General features: G+C 44.9%; 1 protein-coding gene across 2 annotated transcripts; it reads left to right on the top strand.

Annotated features, from left to right (window-relative positions):
- The first annotated feature begins 643 nt into the window (after window positions 1-643).
- Window positions 644-23,912, top strand: zbtb7a (zinc finger and BTB domain containing 7a). 2 transcript variants are annotated; one of them, XM_053430009.1, is made up of 4 exons: window positions 644-1,045; window positions 11,155-11,718; window positions 12,585-13,468; window positions 15,854-23,912. In XM_053430009.1, the coding sequence occupies exons 1-4, from the start codon at window positions 980-982 to the stop codon at window positions 16,287-16,289; spliced, it is 1,950 nt and encodes a 649-aa protein (XP_053285984.1). In that variant the 5' UTR covers window positions 644-979; the 3' UTR covers window positions 16,290-23,912. The 2 variants fall into 2 exon arrangements, with proteins under 2 accessions (XP_053285984.1, XP_053285985.1); XM_053430010.1 differs by lacking the exon at window positions 644-1,045 and adding an exon at window positions 7,415-7,973.
- Window positions 23,913-24,672: the final 760 nt, after the last annotated feature.

The following is a 24,672-nucleotide window of genomic DNA, read 5'->3' as shown; positions in this document are numbered from 1 at the left end:
CGGCTCTAAAAATGTCTGACTTCACCTCAGACTGCCATGGGCTTACAACAGCTCATTTTCACTGGGGGTAATTAAAGCAAAACTAAGTAGTAGGCAACTTGTGTAAATATTATGTCTTTTTGTGGAAGTGCATATCCTGCTGTTTACATTTCACTTAGGCTACAACTTATCCACCTGCATCCTCTTCATTTAGCATCGCAGATTATAGCAAGAGATGGCAACACACGTCCAAATGCTGCAATTTGCATGTACTTATAGTCATTTTGAAGCTTTAAACCCTATATGCATATAGAGACAGAGCTGAACAGTGCCCTCTACACAGAGGTTGTGCCACTGCCTCTTCCTTACTCCATGATTCCCCCTGCAAGGTTATCAGAGCAGAGTCAAGCCAGTGTCAAGCCCCCGCTGCACCGTGGGACACACCCCTGAGACTGGCAGAGAGCAACTATTCACAGGTAGAGACACTGTGTAAAGTCGATTTTTCTTGTGTGTGTATTAAGGTGCATTCAGGCGCGTTGAGATGGTAAATGTTGCAACAGAAGCATCGATTACATCTTCTGCTCCATCCCACTCCGTGCCACAATAGCTGGCTTGCACTCGCCGTGGGGGCGTGCAGTGGGAGGCTGGAAGTGGCGCAACATGAAGCGCATGAGCTGTAAATTTACACATGGGAACTTGCCATTCTCCACCAGGAGCCACTTTTCAGCTTAGTAACGTCTTCTTTGATGCCTCACCTGTTGGAGCTTGGCAGCCTTATGTACAGAGACTGGGTTGAGCCATACTGAGTATCAAGGGGGTAGCTGGCAGCCCCTACTGTTTGTGCTGGAATGTGCCATGGCTTGCTTTTGGGATGGGACACCATGACCTCAGGCAATGGGATGGATGGGTGCGACTCAATTCACATAGACAAGCAAAGCAGTACTGGGAGATGTGGCGTGTGAGAAAGGACATGGGTTACAACTCAGCTTAAGCTTAAACCATGCTTTTGAATGTCCACAGAGGGAGACACAGGCTGACATCCTCTGTGAAACCACACAGTGGAAAGGTATGGGTTAATGATTTGTGTTATCTCTGATTAAGTTTATGACTTTAATAACTGTCCACTTTTGAGCGCAAACATATTTCTCGTTAACTTTTGCTTCACAGGGGGAGGAGGGAGGGGAGACGTAGGACGAATGCTGTTTCTTTAAGAGAGAGGGAGGGAGAGTTAGGGAGAGAGAGAGAGAAAGGGAGGGACCTCTTTGCCCTCCAGAAACCAGGAAGGGAATTGAGTTGATCTGCTGCTGCTTGGTTAGCGCATACGGGGCTTTAAGCTGCACAACAGTGAGAGGGAGAGAGAGAGAGAGCTCCGGAGAGGAGGAGAGGAGAGGGCTGAGCTAACCCACAATAAGCACCACCACGGCCATCGCAGGTGAGCTAAAGGCACCCTGCCATCCCCCCGCTGTCTGCCCTGGGCCTGTCGACCAGAGGGGAGCAGGGCAGAGGAGGAGAGGAGAGAGGGAGGAATGAGGGAGGGGGACAGAAAGGAGAGCAGGGTGGAGGGGTTGGCCGATGAGGAGAGGTGGGTCGCAGCAGTACTCCCCAGTCAAGGTTCCTCTTTTTTTTTTTTAAATCCTTCTAAAGTACTTCCTCTGCACTGCTCTTTACCTCTGAGGGATCTTGAGGTAAAGTTTATAGGATGTGTTCAAGGCATTAACTTTTCAGGCAGGTGGAAGCACTTAGAGGAGGAGGAGGAGGAGGACGGGGGTGGGGGGCACTGAATGAGGAGCAGGAGAAACCGAAAATAATTCTTTTGGACATGGCACAAGTAATTGCAGAAAACTTTTTCGAGACAGCAGCGATTGAAATGCTCAGTGCAGGGGCAAGTTGAGTACTGTGTGCGCAGGGCATGTCATGGTGGCATTAGTCTGTTTGGAAGAGCAGTAACTCATAATTTAGGTCAGGAGTTGTAACTGTGGTGAAATGTCACTCTGTCATGAGCTTGTGAATGAAATCACTTGTGATGTTTGCTTAGTGCTGTGACAGTTGAGGTTGGAGTGTTTTGTTTTTTTCCTCATACGAAGCTTGGCCCTGTTTGATGGCTGGTCTGTACTTTAATACCTGGCAGCCTGCTAGCAACATACAGTAGTGTATAATTCAGCCCTGAGTGCTTACGTTAGAGCAGGCTTGGAGATAGTGGGGGTGGTGAGGGCACGGAGCACTGGGACTCGTAGTCCACAGCAGGGGCTACAAAGCGAGTCATATGTGGTTTTGGAACTCTACATCCCAGAGTGCCTTGCCCTTGGCCATCCAGGAAAGGGAACAGCCGCCAGCCTATCCTGACGAGGAGGTGTGGTGAATGAGCAGCTGTCAGGCCAATGAGAGAAGGGGATGCGGAGCAGAGTTGTGGGCTGAAAATAGAGGGGGGGGGGGGGGGTGGCGGTGTTGGGGGGCGGGGGGTGTGGTGGTGGTGGGGGTGGGGGGGTGGTAAGTGTCTGTTTGTGTGGGATCAGGCAAGGGCTTGCCTGTATGACTAGGGCCACTCGCAAGTTTCCTGTCTGGTAGAGCTGCAGCCCTGCCCAGAGACGGAGGCAGCAGAGCTGGGCCACAGGCAGGGGAGTCAGATAGGGCCCGGGACACATTTTCTGCCTATTTGGTAAGCACACCAAAGACATCTACATACACACTCAATTACACACACACACACACACACACACACACACACACACACACACATACTGTGTCTTTAGACTGTGGCTGAGAGGACAAGAGAGGCAAGCAAAGGAAATGAAGCCCATAACATGCTGTGTGTGAAAGAGAGTGTGAGAGAGAAGGGTGTTGATAAAGTTCAGAGTTCTTGACCCACTTGCAGTTAAAGCAGTGAATACGGCAAATAGGTCAGTGCTGAGTGTAAGGTGCTGCAAAGACTGCTCAGGAGAACAGTTGTTGTCTCTAAGTTTTTATCAGGCTAACTTTTTAACTGTGAGCTTGCAAGCTCATGATGCATCAGTGTTGTTTCCATCCGATTAATTTAATTTGTGGACTGAAAAGATGTAGACAGTTGCATGGCGTGCATCGGTACTTAGGGTGTTAAAGTCATTCCGCAGAGACGACTGTATCAAAATGTTTTCTACAGAGCGACCACGCTGTAGCTGACAGTACAGGAGCACAGGTGGGGCGTTGGGTTTATTTGAAAAGCCTCAGTGAGTGACATGTCTTCCTGCCGAAGGGGAGAATATGTGACACATCTTGTGACAACTATTTCCCTGGGAGGGTAAGCTGCCTCAGTTAAGTTCATGCAATATTGAAATTTAACTTAAGCTCTGGTTACTTTGTGCACTTTACGTAGGAGAACATGTGTGTGTTTGTCGCTTGATATCAGCTTTTCCTCAGCTACTCACACCATGGTCAATCTCATGACATCTTTTTCTCCCAGTCCACTACCCCCACCCCCCTTTCCTCACCAGCATCTTGTTAAGAGCAGATTCTAATCTCGCCTGTCATGTCCTGCCTGCTTGTGGCTCGTGGTTTTAAAGACTTCACAGCAGCCCCAGCTGCCTTGCTCGATAACTAGATGCATAATTTTTAGCTTTGCATACTCGCTGAACCCGTTCTTTTAAATGTGTGGGCAAGGAGAGGGTACGAGGAGCGCAAAGAACACGAAGACGCCCAAGTGCTGGGAAAGTGTTAGGAATGCATCTCAGAAGGCAGCAGCAGACAGCGCTGATGACATATTCCTTATTGAGTTCAATGTCACAGAAAAAATATTAGTTTCAGTAAATGTTGACCGGATGCAGCCCTCTATGCTTTTGACTAGGTACCACTATGGGAGAACAGTATGATTGGTTCAAGTGAATTCCAGCAAGAGGTTAAACTAGGACGCCATATGTGTTTGTGTATGTGAGTGTGTGCTTGTGTGCGAGCATGTGTGTGCATCTGTGTTACCAACAATAGACTCCAGGGGAATTGCAGGGGACTTCAGTGGCTGTGGGCAGGTCCAAGACACCACCCATCAATTTGGCGGTGAGGCTGAATACAGTTTGATATTCCTGTATGTTTGTGCCTGCACCACTATGGCCTGAAACTAGCAGGTTCAGTCAGACTGTGAAGACAGGTTGCGTGATGTCGCCGTGGCAGTTTGAGGTTTTATTTCAGAGTGAAACGCTGGCTGCATACAATATACTACATGCAGCAGTCATTCTGTTTTTTCATAGTAGTTTTGATGTGGTGAAATTAGGTATTGTTGGCCATATGGAAGGATACAGAGCTGAGTTTATCTGTACTTCACGCCATCATCTCTCTACTGCCGTGTTTCTGTACTAATATGTTTGTCACATTTTGTCCACAGTTTAAATACTTTGATCGGACTCTCCCTCAGTAAATGCAGCTTCACTTCCCTGTAATGTTTGGTTCCCCTGGTCAGCTGCTCAGTATACCACAGCTTCCAGCCTGACTAGACAGACAGACCCCTCTCTGTTGTTTTACTGTTGTTGTGCTGAAGTCTAGGGGGGAGTAAAGGGGCTTCTTCTGTTCTCTTCTGGGACATTTATTATGGAGAGGCCAACACAACCTGATCAAATTAGAGTGGGATAGTAAGAGGCTGGGATGTTTTTCAGGGTGGGGGTGAAACTAGACTAGACTTTTTAAGTTAGATGATGTCTTTAGGTGTGGGTTTTTATATTTAAATATTCTATGAAAACATCAATTAGTTGAAGGGGCGGGCTTTTGTCAACAACATTATTGTTATATCGATAATAAGGGGTGTATTACAGAAACCAGAAGCTTTGTCAATTTAGCAGAAAGGCTAACTGATCAGGAGGCAGATATGTGACCAACAAGACACTGTCTGCATGTTGATGTAGTGAATTGGTTTGGGATGAAACAGAAGAAAGGATGGGTGGGTTGCAATAATGGATGGCGAGACACAGCAGGGTGGGTGGGTCCGTGCTGCTTTGCATCCTCAGCAGTGGAAAGGGGAAGTGGGTGGTGTGGGGTGGGTTCTGTGCAGAGTCTGAGACAGAGATGGAGCAATGATGAGATGAGAGCGACAGATGAGAGAAAGAGAGGGAGAGAGAAAGAGAGGGTCAGACAGTAGGGACAGAGAGAGCAAGCAAGCAGAGAGCTGGTCATCTGATAACAGAGCGGGTTCTGTTACACGCTCGCCACAGACTCGCAGGAAGTCCTCCTTCCCTGCTGGGCTGCGCATGCACAGAGCAGCGCAGCCAGGGCACGTCGGGCCTGCGGATTGACCAACTGGCCAGCCTGGGTTCTGCTGGCCACCACTGCATTGGGCTTGTAGCGCTGTCTCTGAAGCCATGTGATAGGTTTTGGTCCACTTCCTGGTTGGCAGCATGGTAGTGTCAGAGCATGTCACAAAGGCTAAAAGTAACTCAGACGATTGATGTGGTTGTATTGCACTGGAACTACTGTACCAAAACATCTGTCAGAATGAAACTCATGACTTGGAATCATCCACCAAAAGACAAAAGTATAGAGTGATCTAAATTATATATGAGTTATAGGCTACACTTAAGATTATGAAACTAATGAATGAATTCACTTGATAATGTCACTGCACTGTTGTGTCTCTACATACAGTGACCGCACAAACAGAAACACCTTTGCTGTTTTTGTTGTCTCAAACCCGGCTTCAAGTTTCTTTGCTGTACCTTTTTGTGATGTGAAATTAAACTCCTTCATATTGCTGTAACTAGAATTGAACTCATAGAGTGTATAGCGCCACCAACAGTCTGCTTCAACAACAAAGACAAAAACACAACTTCCTTGGTGGCAATTAGGATGTGGTTTGGGGTTAATTTTTCTACAGAGAAACAAATAATCAAAATAAACTATAGATTTAAAAATGACCTTATAATTTAATCACCATCCTTCTGCTGTTGTACAATGTAAAAACAGCAAGATTTGCAAAAGTAGTAATTGTCAGCTGTCATGTTGGATTGAATTACAATGTTGTTTCTTGTTTTTCTGTGCACTGTTTTTATCTACTATAGCCTGTGGGTATACAGTGGGTCTGACTGATACAAACAAGTAGAAAAAAAAAAGCACAGCTACATGTAGAGTCGGGGAATAGAAATAGATACAGATTTCACTTTCCAGTTCCTCTGCTATCTTGCACCTTAAACGTCAGACGTTTATAAGGACATCATAAAATCCCCTGCCACCTTCCTCACATTAAACTTTGCTCAACTAATGGGCGGTCACCTCTGACTGAAGCAGGTTACACCAGGTAACTGAATGAGATCTCTTGAGCTTATCATTGACATCTGATCCGGATTCCTAGGCCACCATGCACTCAGGAGTTATGAGTGAGCTTGTGAGTTTAACGCCCTGCCTCGCCCACTACCTTTTCACTGGCTTTGTGTCTGTGCTTTGACAGAACTTCCTGGTTAGTTTCTAGTGAAAAGCTGCCAGGCCTAGACCAGCCCTCTAAACTTCAGTTTTATCAGTCACGTGCCCTCTTCCTGCTTCACTCCCAATACGACCAATCAGGTTTCCTTTTCACAACTGGCAGTAGTGAGTCACTTGGCCTTGGCACTTGTTCAAAATCCACTTTTCCTAGGAACTGCTACCCCCTCCCCATTTCTTTATATCTTGCAATATCCTCTTGGGTCCAAGTTTGAACGTTCTTGACTTAAGTGAAGTGATTTGCTTGTAGCAGGAATATAGGTATGGACTGGTTTGTTGTCATAGAGGCCAGTTGAGATAGTCAGTAAAACAAGGCCATGATAGGAAAAAGAGAAATGATAAAAAAAAAGGGGCAGGGAAGTGCAGACAAGAGCAAAGGGCCAACCAAATCCTTCAACCTGCCGTCTCATATAAAGACTTAACAGTTGTTTATAGTTCTGGCCCTACTTTAATAATAACAATTGTGGTTGAAATATATGAAGTAGTGTGTAGAAGTAACCTACGATAGAATTGTACTCTTGTAAAAGCAATAAGATAATAACCTGCTCTGTATTTCATTGCTAAAAGGTGGCTCATCTGTGCTCTATTTACATGTATTGTTCAAGGGATCCGTTATTCTGTTGTGTTTGTTCTATTTCTCCTTTAAAAGTTGGATTACTCAGTAGCTTTGAATTGTATTTGAATTGCAGATTTTTATGATTCAATCACTCTTTGAAGGAACTAGTAACTGAAAGTTTGGAATAAAAAGCAAAACGAAGGGGATGATTTGCGTTCAAATTCAGTCGAGTTGAACTGAAAAGCACAGTGCAGTATCCACTGGAATTACTGATTTTAATATTTTCTCAATTTTCTGGACTTGATGCTTTCCCTGAGTTTGGTGAAACCTGACATTGTGGCCGCAGCTGTTAAAAATAGCCAGTAAACAATAATTTTCTCATCTATCTAAGAAACATCTGAGGTTGCACAGGGTTAACAGTTTGTTCCTTTGTATTTAGGAATGACTGGTATGTGTCAGCCAAAGACAGCTACTTTGAGAGTGGAAATTCTGCAGGCTTTCCATAGATGATACACATCGGGCCAAATAAGACTGCTTTTACTAGTTGCAACCACTGCCTGGTGTCAACGTGTTTGTCTGTGAATGACAGGCAAACTGGGTGTGACCAACTTGGCATAGATATTAAGAACACATGCACAGCACAGTCAACTGAGAAAACAGCGGAAAGGCTGACGGTTGTTGGTTGTTTCGGCCCTGAAACGTAATTTTGATATCTGTCCCTGCTGCGCGTAGATACAGTGGAAGCGCTAGAGGGACGCTACGGAAGAAATGGAGGTGATCAGGGCGAGGATGGGATGGGTGGATCCTGCGTTAGAGCGGCTGTTTGACTTGCAAAGCAGGCGTGGGTGCTCGAGGACCGGTCATTGAGAGAAGGCCCTTCCCTGGAAGTGGAGCGCGTGCAGGGGAACAGACAGTTACTGGGCTGCCTTGTGCTGGGCTGCGGGCCTTGTCACCCATAGGCATGAATTAGTGATAAGGAATGTTTCAAGCCATGAGGAGGTGTCAGGATCAGGTTTGTGGCACTGTTTCCTCTTTCTTAGTGCTCTTTGTGGGTTATTTGGGGACAGGTGACTCCTGCATACAGAGCAGTCCCTCCATGCTTTGTTGGCACTGAATCAAGTTTGTGTACATGTGTGTGTGTGTGTGTGTGTGTTTTATCTCCTCTCTGCTCAGCGTCTTTACCTCACAAAGCCGTGACCCAGGGTCAGCTGTGTATGTCCTAGGGATAACGCAATACACAAGCTTGCAACAATGCCCGGTCTGGTGATGGGCTCAGAGATCTGTTTCCACCTGTGAAGGACGTGACCGACAGCCGTGCGGTTGCCCTTTCTCTCGCTCTTTCTGCCATCTCCAATGCACTCAGCTCTCCCCCCCCCCCCTGTGTCGTACCTCTTTGTCTTTGCCCTCCCCTCTCTCGGCATATTCAGATGAGGAGTTGGATAATAAAATTAGCTCATGCCATGTCTGACTCTCCTTTTTCATCTGAGCTCTATGAAAGACATTGGGAGAGTTTGCAGTGCCTTTGTGGTCAGCTTCCCATCAAAATAGAATTGAATTAAGGGAGACGTACTTTGAGGAGCAAGAGCTGTTTTTTTTTACCCTTAGTCAAACAAAAAAGTAGTTCTAGATATTACCTGCTTTATTTGAATGTTCAAACTTTTAGTTGAATGATCCTGTTGCTATTTTGAAGCTTTGCCTAAATTAAGAATAATTATTGATCCATTTAGGTGATCATGATAAGTTGGAATAAAAGTCGGCTCTATGCACTGGCCTGCCTTTCAGCGGTCTCTAACTGACACAGATGTTGCCAGATCTCAAGGTGTGGAGACAGATAGGCGTTGCTTCTAACAAGGGAGAACATAACATAACAGTGGAGAGAAAAGGAGAGGTGAACGCAGGTGAGCCAGTGTGGAAGAGGACAGGCAGCCAGGTTGAGCAGGTTAGATTGCCTGGTGTAGTGCACAAACATACCAGGAGGGCTGGTCTGAAGGAATGTCATTTGAATGACCTGCTCATGTAGGGCAGCAAACTGAACGCATCCTCAATCAGCACCATCCCTAACTCCACCCTTAACCTCACCCCCCGCTGGGCCTTCCTGGCAGATGGAGAAGGGGGGAGGGTTGGAGGTGGAGATGGCCTATATGTGTTGAGTTGCGTGTATGTGAACTTTGCAACTTCTTGATGTCTCTGTGATGCCAACGTATTTGCCTGTGTGTGAGTGTGTTAATAGAGAAATCGTGGATGGCCAAACTCCCCTCCGACTGCGCCGGCTTCAGTCGATGATTTTAATCTCCCCCCACACGTGCGCGAGGGGACAGCCTTTCCTGAAACTTGGCACACAGTACAGGGTGGGGTAACCAGCTCAGACCGGATTGACAACCTCCCTTTTTAATACTGTTCCCTCGCAGCTTGTTGCGTGTCCTCTTCCTCCTCCCATGGAGTTTTTCCACAGGGTCTGCTCTGGCAGCCCCCCCTCCCTCACTCGCCCCCCCCCCCCCCTTTTCCTCCACCTCCCTCTCGTCCCTCCCTGCCTCTCCACTAACAGAGTGCACAAGCTGCACAGCCCAGCTCCCAGCATGCACTCTGATCCCCACTGCCCTCTGTCTATCTGTCCTACACGACCTCTTACTTGCTTCCTTGCACGGGTGCATGCACACACACCTATAGAAGTAGGCATGTAAGGAAACATGCACCCAGCCACCTGCACATACACACATAAACATAACCATAGTTATATACACACCCTACTGTAACCGGTAACAAGCCTGGCCTTATTCCACACTTTATTCCGTGCCATTAGAAACTTAATGATTGCACATTGTCACACTTTTGGTGTTGTACAATTTTGTACTCGATGTGTAAACAGCCTGTTTTGCCAGTAGATTGGTTTTAAATCAATTGTAAGCAGATTGATACTCACTCAGGGCTTTTGGGTCCAGCAAAAGGCAGTGAAATGTTTATATTGTCGGTTTGGGATGCTTTAATATTTTGGCTCCTTACCTGAGCTACTGCTTTCAAAACAGATTAATCCTTCATTCAACATATGCGGCAAATGTAAAGCATTCATTGTGTAGTTTAAATGAGGCCCACCTTACTTTAATTATATTTTTTTGTGTGTATAAAAACACATCACAGTGAGGAATGTTGATATTGGTGGCATAGATATAAAAACACATTATCACAGAAGCTAAGATATTGCTAAGATATTAATGTAAAAATAATCATCTTGGGTTTAATGCAGAGACTGTACAAGTCAGTGCACAGTTTACTTAAGGACTTGTAAACACACAAATGTGAATTGTAATTGAATTGTGTCACCATTGTAAGCACATTAACGCTCTGTACCTAAATAGAACAGAACCCCCTTAATGTCATTAGGAACACCTGTGTTTACCTCCTATTTCCTGTCACAATGGCTGCTGTGTAAGAGGTCTATAGTGTTTATGTTTAGTTTCAACTAGTTCATGCTGTCTCCAGTGTCGCAGACTGACAGATGTCGCATAGTCTATAAACATGCTAATTGCAGAGCCCGTGCTAATTGCTACGTAACCTAATATGACCCAACTTTGTCGTAGAGTGTACTTATGTTTACATTGCAGACTCCCTGTATGTTGTGAACTGTGAGGAACTAAGCTCTCCTTATTCCTACATTTTTAATTTTCAAGAATTAGAGCAGATTTTTTTTTGCCTGATGACGTTGCCTTCGGGGGCACAGCCAATATTTTGGGGCTTCTGTTGTGGACAGTGGATATCTGTGCCAAGGATCTGTATTCTGTTTACTGTACAATGTTTCCAGTCCAACAAGTCGAACATTTCTCCACACAAGACACAACCAGCCATACTCTTTCTCTGAGTCTGAGGTCCAGATGACATGTTGGCTAATCTTTTTTCACCCCTATCTGCAAATGAATGCATTTTGGTTTAGATTTGTCACTATGGGGAATACATGAATCCATGTTCCTCTGTCTCTCTGCTGCAGACATTTTGACATGTTACAGTTGGAGAACCACGGGGGTAAATAATGACGTTAATAATGTTTGAGCACCTGTAACTGTCCTTCTGTCACATGTCAAAATGTCTGCTGTGAAAAGACCCATATCCACATAATGTCATGATGTGATTCTAAAAAAGTTTTCCTTTCTCTTCTCTTTCTCCGGCATCCATCCCTCTATCCAAACTATTTCCCACCTCAGACAGGCAGACGCACAGACGGTAGGACGGATACACGGGTGGGGGCTGTGCTAGGCGGCTCGGCGGCAGGCTGGTGGAAGATGTCGTCAGGAGCTGGTGGGAGGGGCGGAAAGCAGCTCAGGGGGACAGCAAGCGCCGGGGGCGGAGGAGGGCGAGGAGGGCCGGGCGAGGCGGAGGAAGGCCCCGTGGGGATCCCTTTCCCCGAGCACAGCGCCGACATCCTGGGCAGCCTGAACAAGCAGCGGCTCTCTGGCCTGCTGTGCGACGTGCTCCTGGTCACTCAGGATCAGGAGTTTCCTGCACACCGCTCCGTCCTGGCCTCCTGCAGCTCATACTTCCACAAGCTCTTCACTTCAGGTGCCGCTGCCGACCAACAAAACATCTACAACATCGACTTTGCGCCAGCGGAGGCTCTGGGAGCGTTGCTGGACTTTGCCTACACAGCCACATTGACAGTCAGCCACAGCAGTGTGGCGGACATCCTTGCCGCTGCTCGCCTCCTGGAGATCTCACCTGTCCAGGACGTCTGTACTCACCTGCTGGACACCAAAGTGCTCTCCCCGCCGGTACAAGATCGTTATTGTACTAGAAGTGACATGTGTTGAATTTGAAGTCGAATTTTGAAAGGACAGTTTAACTGCTCTGCCTTTGAGAGTTGATGACTCAAAAAGCAAGTGTTGAATAGCTAAACACAGACCCTGTAGGAAACCAGCACAATTAATATATTGTAGACCGGTAATAATCTATTCAAAATCTTTTTTCATGCCTTAGCCACTTATAGAATGGGTTGTCTGGTCATCAATAAATCCCCTCATTAAATAGTCAGCGAAGTCAAACTTGCATCACAGCCTTTATCAGTCTCAATCACTATGCCCAACACACGCCCACAGACCTGTGGTTAGTACAACACTTACTCATTCTGAGCCAATAGTTTGTGTGGAGGGACAGCATGTGCTTTCACAGACTAGAGACACAGCATACAGCAGCACCACTTGTACATGATCAAGTATAGCTGCGGTATGTTGTGTCTGAATACTTACTGCTTTACGTAATCCCTACTTGTTACATTGCAGTTTGTGGACACATATTTCAAATTTTTCGAATGCAACATTTAGCTTTGTTTACTTTGATTAAAAAGCCAAAAACAATTCAACAGGAAGACTTTGTAGATGTTGTTAAATTGCTCAGCAAAATAGCTTTTATTTTCTGACTGCAAATGCATGTACCCACAAGCATACTTAGCCTGTGCGTGTACATGCGATCTGCTCATGCCGACAGTCATTACAGTTGTAAATATAGCTCTTTCCTGTTTTGTGTTTTACTTTTTACTTGTGCTTTGCTATTGTGCTTTTGTCTATTTTCTTTGCACACAATTATATGAACTTACATTTCCTCTCGCTCACTTTCTTTGTTTCCCATTGTCTCTCACTAGGCGGGCAATGAGCAACGAGATGAGGATGAACATAAGGAGGGAAAGGGCAGAGGTGGCAAGGAGCAGGGGAACCGGGCTCGGGCCCGGGAGTACCTGGAGTACTTCCAGAGAGGGGCGCACTGGAGCAGCAGCTGCAGCACGCCAGAGCTCAGGGACCTGCCTACACACCTGCACTTTAACCACGGCAATGGCCCTAGCAACGGGGCTCCTGGTGGCCCTGGTGAGTACTACTCCCCCCTGGCACTCGCATTGGCCCAGGCCCCAACGCAGGAGCCAGAAGAAGAGGATGAGGATGACGAGGAAGATGAGGACGGGGAGGCATTGCAGGGGAATGGAGCAAGCCTGGGGTCGTCTTATTACCCACCATCCCAGAACGGGCACCTCTACCTCCCACCTGACACAAGGCTGGGGCAGGAGACCGAAGTGGAGGACAGTGGTAGGGAGGAAATGGCGAGGGAGAGAGGTTCAGCCAGTGCCCTCCTGCAGCAGATGATGGACTCCATCGAGAGGCAAAAGGAGCGCGCAACAACCGGGGAGGACCTAGGAGATGGGGACGACCCAGACATGGAATTTTACTTGAATTATTTTAACAGCACACAGCATGAGGATACGTCTTCTGCTGCTGTGACACATGGTGTGCCGCCACCCTGGTTATCACGGGGCAGTACTGGCCAAGACAGAGTAGGAGGAGAGAGGGTTGTTGGAGAGAGAGGCAGTGGGGGTGGAGGAGGTGGAGGAGAGAGGAAGATGCGCTCTAAGGCCTTCCAGAAGTGCCCCATATGCTCCAAGGTCATTCAAGGAGCAGGCAAGCTACCCCGCCATATCCGAACGCACACGGGAGAGAAACCCTATGAATGCGCCATCTGCAAAGTGCGCTTTACCAGGTAAGCCTAATTAAGGAAGTGACTTCCCGATGTCACATGTACTAATAGTCTTGGACTTGGCACCATAGACAAACTGCCCAGCAGTGGGGAAACACCACAAAGCCAAGAGGAGGAGTATTAGCATTAACCAACTTAGCTTCGTATTAAGGAGGCAACGCAGTTTGTAAATCTAAATGTTTACCTTGTCCGTGGACTGACTTGAGTCCTACTCAGGTGTTATTACAATGTCACATTGTAGCCAAATGCTCATCCGAATGGCGTGCAGCATATCCCAGCTCTGAGAGGGGGGTCAGGTGGTTATAAAGGTCTGTTTTATGATGACAGCCTTCATAGCAAAGTCCTGGAATTTTAGCATAGGGGTCCTATAAAAGAAGGCTGTGCCATGGTAGTTATCTAGTGGATGGTTGCTATAAAGTGCTGTGCTCTGATACAGAGTGGGATCACAGGCCCTTAGTGGTGCTACGGTTATGTGCTCCAATGCAGTAATTTGAACTTTTGATCTCTGGTTATGTTGATTATTGCCCATGGCAGAGTAGTTACACCACCCCCTCCTCTCTCTCTCTCTATCTCTCTCTCTCTCTCTCTCTCTGTCACTCCTTTACCTCTCTAATGAAAGCTGCCATGTGCCGCTCAGATAAATGGGGCCAGTATAAGGAACTGGACTTCCACTTGGTTTCCCTGTATTCAGTACACGCGTCTTTTCCTTGAAATCATTCTTGTAATGAAATAATCAGAAGACTTGTGTTGGAAATAAATGCAGTGGGCTAGTAATACCCAGAGCCTCAGCTGGCATGACGGGCAGGGAAGACCAGTCTGAATTTGCCTTCAAGCTAAAGTCGACCGGCAGTGGGAAGGGGGTATTGTAATCTTAATCCTGTTTGATCAGGGTTAAGAGTGTGCCTCGCATGGTAATAAATCACTCCTGTCCTTTAAATAATTCACCTCTGTCAGTGTGCCACTTTGTTCCAAGGCTCCAGTTCGTGTTTGTGTGTTTCACTTCACCTATATACAAATTTCTTTGTTAATTTCTATATTTGGGACACGGTTTGTTTCGACCTTGAAGGGTGCAGTGGGTTTATTTGTTTGCTTGCTTGTATGACAGCTAATCCAATTACATGCACAGTGTATTTGTGTGTCTTTGTATGTTCAAATGGAGTTGTTATATCCACGCTTGTTTATTTAGAAGCCCTCTGCCCTGGATGCAGAAGGGTTAGATGATTTAAGAGCTCGGGAGCTAGAGAGATAGTAAGGGATAAAGGGGGGGTGGAGGGACAAGAGTCAGATAAAGACCAAGGCAGCCTGATAAAGTTTAGTGGACATTCTATCAGGAAGAAGTAAAAATTGTTTCAGGAAGTAATGAGATGACTGACGTTAGATTAAGAGCAGCCAAGTCATTGTTTGGTCTTTGTGGAATTGTTGTAGAACTCATACATTTTTTTAAAGTTGTTATATTAGCAATTTGATTTGAGTGACACAAAATTCGTATTCAAAATTAAATGGCTTGTGGCGGTATAACTAAAAAGTTACTACATTCAAGTGGCAGCAGGAGGCCTTTGGACCCCACTTTATATATTTCAGTGCTTTGTCAAGCTACGTTCAGCTGTAGAGGACAATCAAATGTTCATTGTCTATTATAGTTTCAAATCGCATCACTGTTGGCATGTTTACGACTGCTGTCTACACTACTCACTGACGCAGAGAAGTTTGGAAACATGGCTTGTAACCTTTTACCTTGAAATCTCCAGGGAGCATTGTAGTAAATACATGCAAAAAACTGAGATGTTTGGAAATTACTTGTAGCATCGAATGCAAGATATAAAACCCTTACTGTCAGAAACAGTTCCAACTCACCTGCTTTACTTTGCATCGTTGCTATGTCTTGTTTAATATTATTTCTTGTAACTAAGTAACCAACTGTAGAGTAGACAATCTGCTTCCTGGTAACACCAGCAACAAATGCTCAGTATATGTGAATGGTCTGTTGATATGGACAGAGGTTATTACTAATATGAAGCTAGATCGCTCATCAGGATGGAGACTTTAAAAGTATTTATATAGATGTAGCCTTAATTGGTCAGGCTTCCCCTTGCAGCAATCTATTGGATCACAAAAACCTATTAAGAAAATGAAACCACCCACAGTATATTAAGATGACTGCAGGTACATGTGAAAATTAATAATCTATATTGAGTGATCTATATGTATTTATTTACGTGGTATGGCTTGAAGCCTCGTTAATTACTGACACTGAAATGAAAACTTGAAGCCAGCTTTGTTTCTTAAGTGATTTTAATTTGTTGTGAGCCAATCCTCTAGTTTATCAAAATGTTAAAAACTCTGTGTTCTGATCCGGATTCTGATTTTGTTTATTTTTCTCCCTCTCAGGCAGGACAAGCTCAAGGTTCATATGAGGAAGCATACAGGAGAGAAGCCTTACCTGTGTACGCAATGTGGAGCCGCCTTTGCTCACAACTACGACCTGAAGAACCACATGCGTGTACACACAGGCCTGCGCCCCTATCAGTGCTCAAGCTGCTTTAAGACTTTTGTGCGCTCCGATCACCTGCACCGCCACCTCAAGAAGGACGGCTGCAACGGCATCCCCTCTCGTCGAGGTCGAAAGCCTCGGATGAGGGAGCCAGGGCACCTTGAGTCCCAGTTGGGTCTGCTGAGCCCCAGCTCCGACACAGGGCCTGCGCCTCGTACCATCAGGGGACGGCGGCGTTCAGAAGCAACCTCAGCGGCGGAGATGGAGGGGGTAGCTGGAGCTCGTGCACACAGTCCTCAGCTGCAGGAGTTTGCTGGGGAGGCTGGGCCTTGAGACTGCAGGGGCATCAAGGACACTGCTGGATACCATAGTCACTCTGCACTGCCTGTGAGACAGGCCAGTGAACAGAGGAGAAAAAAGACGCAAAGACAGACTTAAAAAAAAAACAATTTAACAACTAACTATTCCTCTATAAACCAAATCAGGGTGTCACAAAAATCTAATCTTTATATTTCTTTCTCCTTTTACTTTAGAAAAGAGTAGACTTGCAAGCACTTGAGTCTGTGTATCTGTTAAAGAGCAAAGAACGCTTCACATCATACACCCATCACGTCCACTTTCTGGGCCATTTCCTTCTTTATAATATTAGGGGTTTTATACATTGGCATATGGGCTTAGGCAAATGTATAATAGATACGAAGAAACTCTGAACAACTATGCAGTTGATTTAGATTTTTATTGGTTTTGTCCTCACAGCCTTCAAGCTCTAAGCAAGGTGTCTGTCAAGCACCTTCTGGCTGCTGTACGGGTGAAGCGAGGACAAATCCTCCCGGTGAAAACAACTCTTTTTCTATTCTTTTGCAGGTCTGAAATGTACAGTTACCATAGAAACAACATTGCCACAATATGGCATATGCAAGGAAAACGCACCACAGTTTTGATGCAACAGTTTTCTCTCTCTAAATGTTCCAGAAAGACTCAGACGAGGGTTTGGTTGAAGTGTTACTTACTCTAAAAAAAGCATTTTCAGAATCTAAGGTTTGTCTTATTGAAAAACAAATTGACCTTGAGTCGAATCCACGTTAATGGGGACTCGTCAATTGCAGGACTAGGGAAAATGAGGGGTGGAGGGATTGTGTTTTAAAAGCACTACCATCGTCAATGTGTCTGTTGGCTTGACTACATGGCCTCTTATTCCTCACAATTCTGCAATTTCAGCATTTCTGTTTTCCCTTTTGATTTTGTCTTAATTTTTTTTTCTTTTTTTCCGTTCCTTTTTGTTGACTGCTTCGGGTACTTGACACTTTATAATTGTATACATGTATATACAGCAGGTGGTAAATATGACATTGGTCCTTTCTTAATGCTGAGGTGTACTTACCAATCGGGTTTTTTCCTCTTAGGCTTGATGTCATATTTCTCAAAGAGTGAAGCTTGCGGGTGAACGAAAAAAAAACTGTATGAATGTTTGATGAAACAAAAAAAACATAAGTCACCCATTTGTCCTAATCACTTGACATGTATAGTTCCTGCCCAAAGGATGAGGAGGTCGATCGAATGAATGTGCTTAACTGCAGTTTTTCGGAATCTGTCCTTGTGTGACAAGGCGCGGGTAGCATTTAACCAACCGCAGGTTAAAAGAAATGGCAGGGAGCCCAAGTGAGAGAGTGACAAAGAATACGAAGAAGAAGAGAAAGATGAGCACCTTTTTTTTCTATGTTTGCACAGCTTTACTAAAGATATCCAACCGAGCGAGTGTGAGAGAGAGAGAGAGAGCGAGCGAGAGAGGTATATTTAAAGGAAGTGGGCTGGTGTCGGGGAAGGAGCGAGAGCAGGTTTATGTATCATGCTTATTCCAATTCTTTTGCCCTGGGGACCACACAACCGTGAGGCAACCTGTATGATGAAGAGAGCAATAAATACCTGTCCAAGTTGGGAGGCCAAATAGGAGCGCAGCTGCAGCTGGTTGATGGGGGGAGGGGAACAAGGGAAGGGGAGGGGGATCTCACAATGTCTGTTGCATTCCAAAAAATAATCTCCCCCAGCTCAGCCACGTTTCCAGGCAGGAGGGGATCAAATCAGGCCTTTTCTCTCCCTCGCGCTCCCTCTGTAGTCCTCTAATGCCCCCGAACCAGCCTGGAGGGGATATTATTATATTAGAGTCTGGTGTTGCTGTGGGTAGTACGCCTGGTACTGGCAGTTTAGTGTGCGAGTGTGTTTACATGTTTGTGTGTTTGTGTGCATGTGTGTGTGTGTGTGCGTGGCAGCCAGGGTCCCTCTGGCCACATCATCACTGTGTGAGTCAGCCACAGCCTGTTCAAACATGCACCCTGAGCTGCCAGCCCCACTGCACTTTCTCTGCCTCACACACACACACACACACACACACACACACTTGCTGAGTGCAGGTATCCTGTAGAGAAGGGGAAAACACTAGAGCTGATACATCAGTTAGATATTGTCAGTGACTCCCTACATCTGGATTTGTCCATTTTTAAATCTCAACATTATTTCCAAAGCCAGCACACTGAGCCTTTGAATATAGAGGAGATCACACATATGGGTTTCGAGCCCCCCCCCCCTATAACTTAAATAGTCGTGCTGTAGTTCAACTACCAGTCCCCTTTTGCACCTTGATTGGAAAGAGGCAGGTTATGAATGCACTTTGTCCCTGAGGAGGGCACTTTTGTCAACAAAACGGGTACTTCAGAAACAAACCATTTGCAAATGAGATATGTCCTTTCTTCTGCCCATGGGGTTGAAGTCAAGCTCCTTTGCTGGTTCTTTTCAGTTTTTGATGACAAGCTGCCAAGAAAACGAAAAAAATTGAAACCTTGATTATGCTAAATCGATCTCAGAAAGAGAAGCCAGACCGGTTTCAGCTACAAACGTGTTGAGAGTTCTGACTTTACAAATGACTAAATTAATCCATGTGACGGATTGCACTTGAAGTTAGTTGTCAAAAATAAATCTAGTGTGTTTTTTATGTCTTAATGTCAAGAAAGGGGGATGGAAGGATGAGGGAGATGAAAAAGAAAGTGTGTGTCTGTGCGTGTGCACAAGCATGCAATGCTGGCTGGCAGGCTGGAGGGTCTCAGGACAAGCTTGGATAAACAAACTTCGTGTCTAGCCCATCTGTTCACCAGCTCCTCTCATAACTACACATGTTCTCCGAGGAACCACAGTGATAATAGGTCCACGGTACCACACAAGCAAAAAAAAATACCATATTGTAAAACAACTCATTGGACAGTGTTGCTTGTTTACTTCACAGCTCCCTCGGTGCACATTTGCACAAATCTTCGTTTACTCTTGTTGGTCATTGTCAGAGGTTGGCGAGGTCTTCGCAGTTTGAGTTTCTATTTTTGCTTCTCTGTTATGACAAAGATGGGGTTTATTATTGCACAGTTTGGCTCCTACAGGCAGACCAATGCAACCTGGGTATCTCGACCTGCTTTGTGATCTTCATGTATAGTGGTACTCGCCATGCACTCCTTAAAACCATTTGATGTGGCAGATTTTTTTTACCTGTTGAGACCTGTGAGCCATCTTAAACACATGTTCTGTTGGACCTTCATATTTGCCCCAAATGTCTTATGTTGTGTGTTGATTAACCAAAGCTTTTTGCCCTCGATCTTAGTCTCTATAGACTAGAAATATTGAAAGTATGTCTATAATTTATTCAGACTGGGCCTCCCCTGACTAAGCCACACACAGATGCCCTCTTCTTGGATGCATATGCAGAAATGTGTGTGGAATCATGCAGACATTTACTTGAGTTCACTTTCCCTCGCTCTTTGTATGTGGCAGATAGAATCAGAGGCTTAAGGATGTATAGTTTTTTTCTGTCTACACTCTTTCTTTTCTTAAAGTAACGTGTTGTGCTACAGCAGTTTTTTTCTAACAATTTTACATGGCTGTGCATGTAACTGCGTAGGCGTATGTGTTTGAGTGTGTGAGTGTGTGTGTATGGGGGGGTGGGAAGAGGTTTTTTGTTGCTGTGCCAGGAGGGTGGGGAAAATGGGTGCATGGGTGGGGTTATGGATATAAAGCCTGATAGCACTGGAAATGGTGCTTAAGCTGAGAGAGCAAAAGTTTGCACTAATGTTAAATGTCCTTGTCCTGCTTATGGGAGAAGGGCAGGAGACCTCAGAGAGGCCTGCGAGTTTCCATGAGCACGGAGCTGCGTGGTGAACTCACTCAATGGTCTCGTAAAAAAGTCCATCCAACCCCCTCCATAGAAATAATCATGTACAGTATATTAAAGAAGTACACAGACGTCCAACAACTACAAATACCAAAGGAAAGCATGGCTTGCATTCAAGTCATTGTACGTTTTAAAGCTACCAATCTAATGTTGGATTAATAGAGTTTTATTGTTGAATCTGAAGTCTCTTGAAAAGAGATTCTGGTTGTAGCTTCTGATGGAAACTAGAAGTGGTGGGAAGACCGGAAATCATATTTGCTCTTTGTATTTAAATATATTCCAAATAAAAAAACATTTAGGCACTTAAACAGTAGCAAAGCCTCTCGAAAACATCCTGATCTGACGGCTGAGATGTAGCGTGTGGCATGATATTGATTCCGACTTGTTTTCAACTGAAGAGATGGGATCTTGATTTGTTTTATGTTCAGTAAAATGATAAAATGATGATTACAACTATTGTTAAACACTGTTAATTTCATCATCACTAAAAATGGATGATTTCATTTTTTGAAAAGGTTGAATTGAAGTCTAATGTTCTCTAATTGAAGCAGACTGGGACTTTTTGGCCTTGCCTGAGCAGCACTAAGCTTATTTTTTATTTTCCTTGTTTACCACACAGTGGTATTGTGCAGTGTGTGGCTGAGGCTCACACCCACCAGGTGCTTTAACTGGGCAGGGGCCGGTAAAACTTGCACTCTCTCCTTTTCTGTTCACCCTGATCTTTGTTTTCTACCCATAACTTAAGACCAAAAGTTTAAAAGCTAATTGGATTGGTTCGGAAATTGATCATTCTGTTGTTTGAATTTGAATTTATTAATAACAAAGTCGTAGTCGCTAGATCAGAGTTGCGTCTCCATCAGCATCTGTGGCTCCAGAACTGGTGCGTCCCCAGCCTCAGCCCCAGACCAAGGTCACTGACACAGTCTCAGAGGTGATTTCAATTTGACCTTCATGTTCTTTTTTTTCTTTGTTGCTATCAAAGACTTTTGGTGAATCTATCTGAGAAGGCCATAAAACAAAGACGACCAACAATGATGTGATAACAATGATAACTGTAAATAATCAAGCTGAAGCTGGACAGGATGACTGTTATCACAGCGAACTGCAATGACGGCAGAAGTGGGACTTGTTAGCTTTGCCGCGTCATTCTGCCGCAACACCTGATTTCTCTGTGTTTTCCGTGAGGCTCTCCGTGCACACCAAGCTGAGTGCAGCATATGCAGTATGGCCCCGTGCGCAGCGTAGCTCTGGCACTTACACAGACAGCCCTGGGTCCTTCAGAGGCTGGCTGCTGTCTGTTGGCTGCTCTCAGCCAAGTGGGGACAGTTTGCACTTGGAGTCTCTCTCAGTCTGGAGGGATTCGGAGGTTTAGCGTACAGGGAGGAGGAGGATTTAATACGGGTGGTAGGGGAAGGCTGGAAGTTGTTTTCAGGGATGAGGTTAGAAAGCCCAGGTGATCGACTATTTATTGGTTCAGCGTTGCTACTCTAAGCTGGTAGGAATTGCATGGCCACAGTGTGATGTGAATTGCAATAGGAGGTCACCAGATTGGAGAACTGCAACAAGGAGAATGTTGCTGATCTACTTTGTCTCTATGTAAGTTCTTCTCAGGTGGAAAATACACTGCTATGCATTGGTTTCAGCTCAGTTTGTGGTTGTGTCTCATCACCCCCCCCTCTCCGTCTTTGCTTTTCTTCTTCATACCAATATTGAACATAATCCTTCCCATAAAGGTTAACAGCGGAACACTTCCCTCTATTAAATTTAAATATATATAAAGATATATAGATCCAGGGTTTGTATAAGGGAAGGAAGCCGCTGGAGATTCAGTCTTAAAAGTCAGACGGTAAAAAAAATTCTGAAAGGAGTTGGGTTTGGAAAAGCACAGATGCAGAGCGTTGTATGTTCTCTCACTTTCTTCTCCCATCGCTCTTCCTCTCTGTGGACTCGGAGTCTCTGCTGCCGACTGGCCTTCAATCAAAGATCACACACCTTCAGCAGGGGAATCAGCGAGAGAGGGAGGGGATTGGATAATGTCTGGAGGAAATCTGCCGTTTCAGTTTTCAGTCACCTTAAACCAATTAGTAAGATATATTCCATTACTTCATACTATTGATCATCATATATTTTGGTGATCTTGGCAGGTGTAAAGGATGAGAGCTGGAGACGACAGTCGGCTGTTTCAGTCCGTCTGTCTGCGCTCACTATCCCACCACTAAGAGGCTGACAGACAGTTGAAAAGGCCCCCGGCGTACTGCTATCCAACTGCCTTTTTTCAGCTTCTGCGATTGTAACAAAAAGCACTTTGCGAAAAGGCCATCCTGAATTTTGTGTGCTTTTATTTTAAGGTTATCACTATTATTGTTATATTGTTGATCCTGTTGTTTATTTGTTTGTTTTGTCTTCTCAGTGCGGATGATTATTTAAATGCAAAAATAATAATAATATGATTATTGAAAAAAGAAAAAAACTTGAACATTTTCTATCTGGATTGAAGGTGGTTTGAGCTGCCACCTCAGCTGAACATAAACAAACACATCTCTGTTAGACCACCATATGCAGCTGTTGCATAGTCACACAATGGTGGTGTGTGTGTGGGGGGGGGGGGCTCCATCGCCCCCCCAATACCTGCTCTCTGCTCACTATCTCAGATCTCGTCCGGGGGGGTGGGGGGTAAGGTCATTCAAGCTCATTTTGGGAGACTCATTTTCTTGAAAAGAAACCTGTATAAGAGTTACAAAGCTTTCTGAGAAGGCTAGCTGTGCTGAATGTTAAACATGCAGTGTTGTATCCACTGCAGAATCTCTTTGTCTGCAATAACGCCCTCTCTGTGCAGTTAAAGGCTGGATCTGGTATCCATGTGGGACTTACATGAAATGGATGAAATGGCCAAATGACCATCATGGACTTTTGCAAATCAGAACAGAAAATGTGTTTTTTGGCCTTAACATCTATGTCAAATCAAGATTGTTGCAGTAGAGTGGAAAAGAATAATATTGATCCTAATAAACGTTCGATAAATCTATAGTTCAGTAAATGGTTTAACTTGGGAGAGACAGAAATAGGCTACTATTTATAATAGATTGATTTGTAACTGTGATGATGAAGATAATTCTTTACAGAGTTTTTTTTTTTTTTTTTTTCCCTGCTGTACATGTTAAGATGGTGGAACACGTCCCAGTTCTCATATCTGGAAGTTCAACTGTAAATGCGCACAGAGTCGCGTGAGGCAGAAACTGTTGCTCTGCTGGACATCTGACCACCTCCCTGACGCTCTATCCCAACCAGAGAATCACAAAAGAAGCAGAATACCTGCTGTGAATTCACTAATTGGCACGAGTTTGGTCAGAAAGTAAAGCATCATTCAGCTTTTCAACAGCAGCCGTTATCTCCCTGACGTGATTCAGTGTGGATTTACTTTTTAAATAATCCCTATTCTCATCACAAAATTAGTTTAATTTTTTTCAGCATCGCAGTCTGTCGGTCCATATCTGTTGATAGCTGCAGGGAGGGGGGGATATGGGGGATTTTCGTTTTGTTTCTCTTTTTTTTGAGAATTTGCACTTTCTTGGTGACGAAAAAAATTGTATATGAGACCACTAAATCCACACAGTCTAAACCATATAATTCCATTTTTGTGTCATTTTTGTTTCCTGTTCTTCTTTTTTTAATATATCCAAAAATGTCTGGCATCTGGTTGTCTGGTTCAAAGAATATAAAATCTTTCTATTAAAAACAATGGTTGCAAAGTGGTGTGTTGATAATTTTGTCCCTTTTTCTAAACTAATGTAACATCCTAACACGTTGACATGTGGTTGTGTTGTCATCCACAGAAGCATTGACTTTACAACAGAGAGACAAGGACTGACAACCATTTGTGTTCATGTGCTGAACGTAATGCAACCAATAAGAACAAGTCAGTTCTCTACATCAACCAGAAGGTGGCAGTATTATCACTGTTATGATCGTTTGCAGTGAGCATCAAGTGCTGCCTCACATCACTTCTGTGTCTCTCTCTTTTTCTCTTGCATTACATGTTTCACTCACTCACTCTGGTGCATCATTGTGGACACACATGTAGCCATACTTGCATTCAAACCACGTAATGCAAATATCACATTACCACAGTACAGTACAGACTGGGCTGACACACATTAAGAACATTGCAGTGTAGTTGTGTGGTACCAAAGGACGTTTACTCACTCAGGGGCTAAAGGTCTGTGCTAGCATATATCTGTGGAGGTGAAGCCTCCAGTACTATTTTAAATCTGTCCCAGAAGCCCAGCGGCAGACTGCAAACCACTGGCTCGTTGTCACCCTGTCTTCTTGTTTTCCCCCCTCTGTCTCCCTGAGGCGGTCCTGTGGGGTGACAGAGGTCATAGAACAGCTCATTAACCCCACCCCAACAGCCCACACATTGCTGCAGTCCTCGGGCCCTGGCTGCACACACACATTTTATAATGCTCCACTAATAGCAGTTAAGTCGACTTAAGCCCACTCCTTGAGCAG

Source organism: Pleuronectes platessa, chromosome 9, assembly GCF_947347685.1.
Source record: "Pleuronectes platessa chromosome 9, fPlePla1.1, whole genome shotgun sequence".
Classification (NCBI taxonomy): Eukaryota; Metazoa; Chordata; class Actinopteri; order Pleuronectiformes; family Pleuronectidae; genus Pleuronectes; species Pleuronectes platessa.
This window is presented reverse-complemented; position numbering and strand designations above follow the sequence as displayed.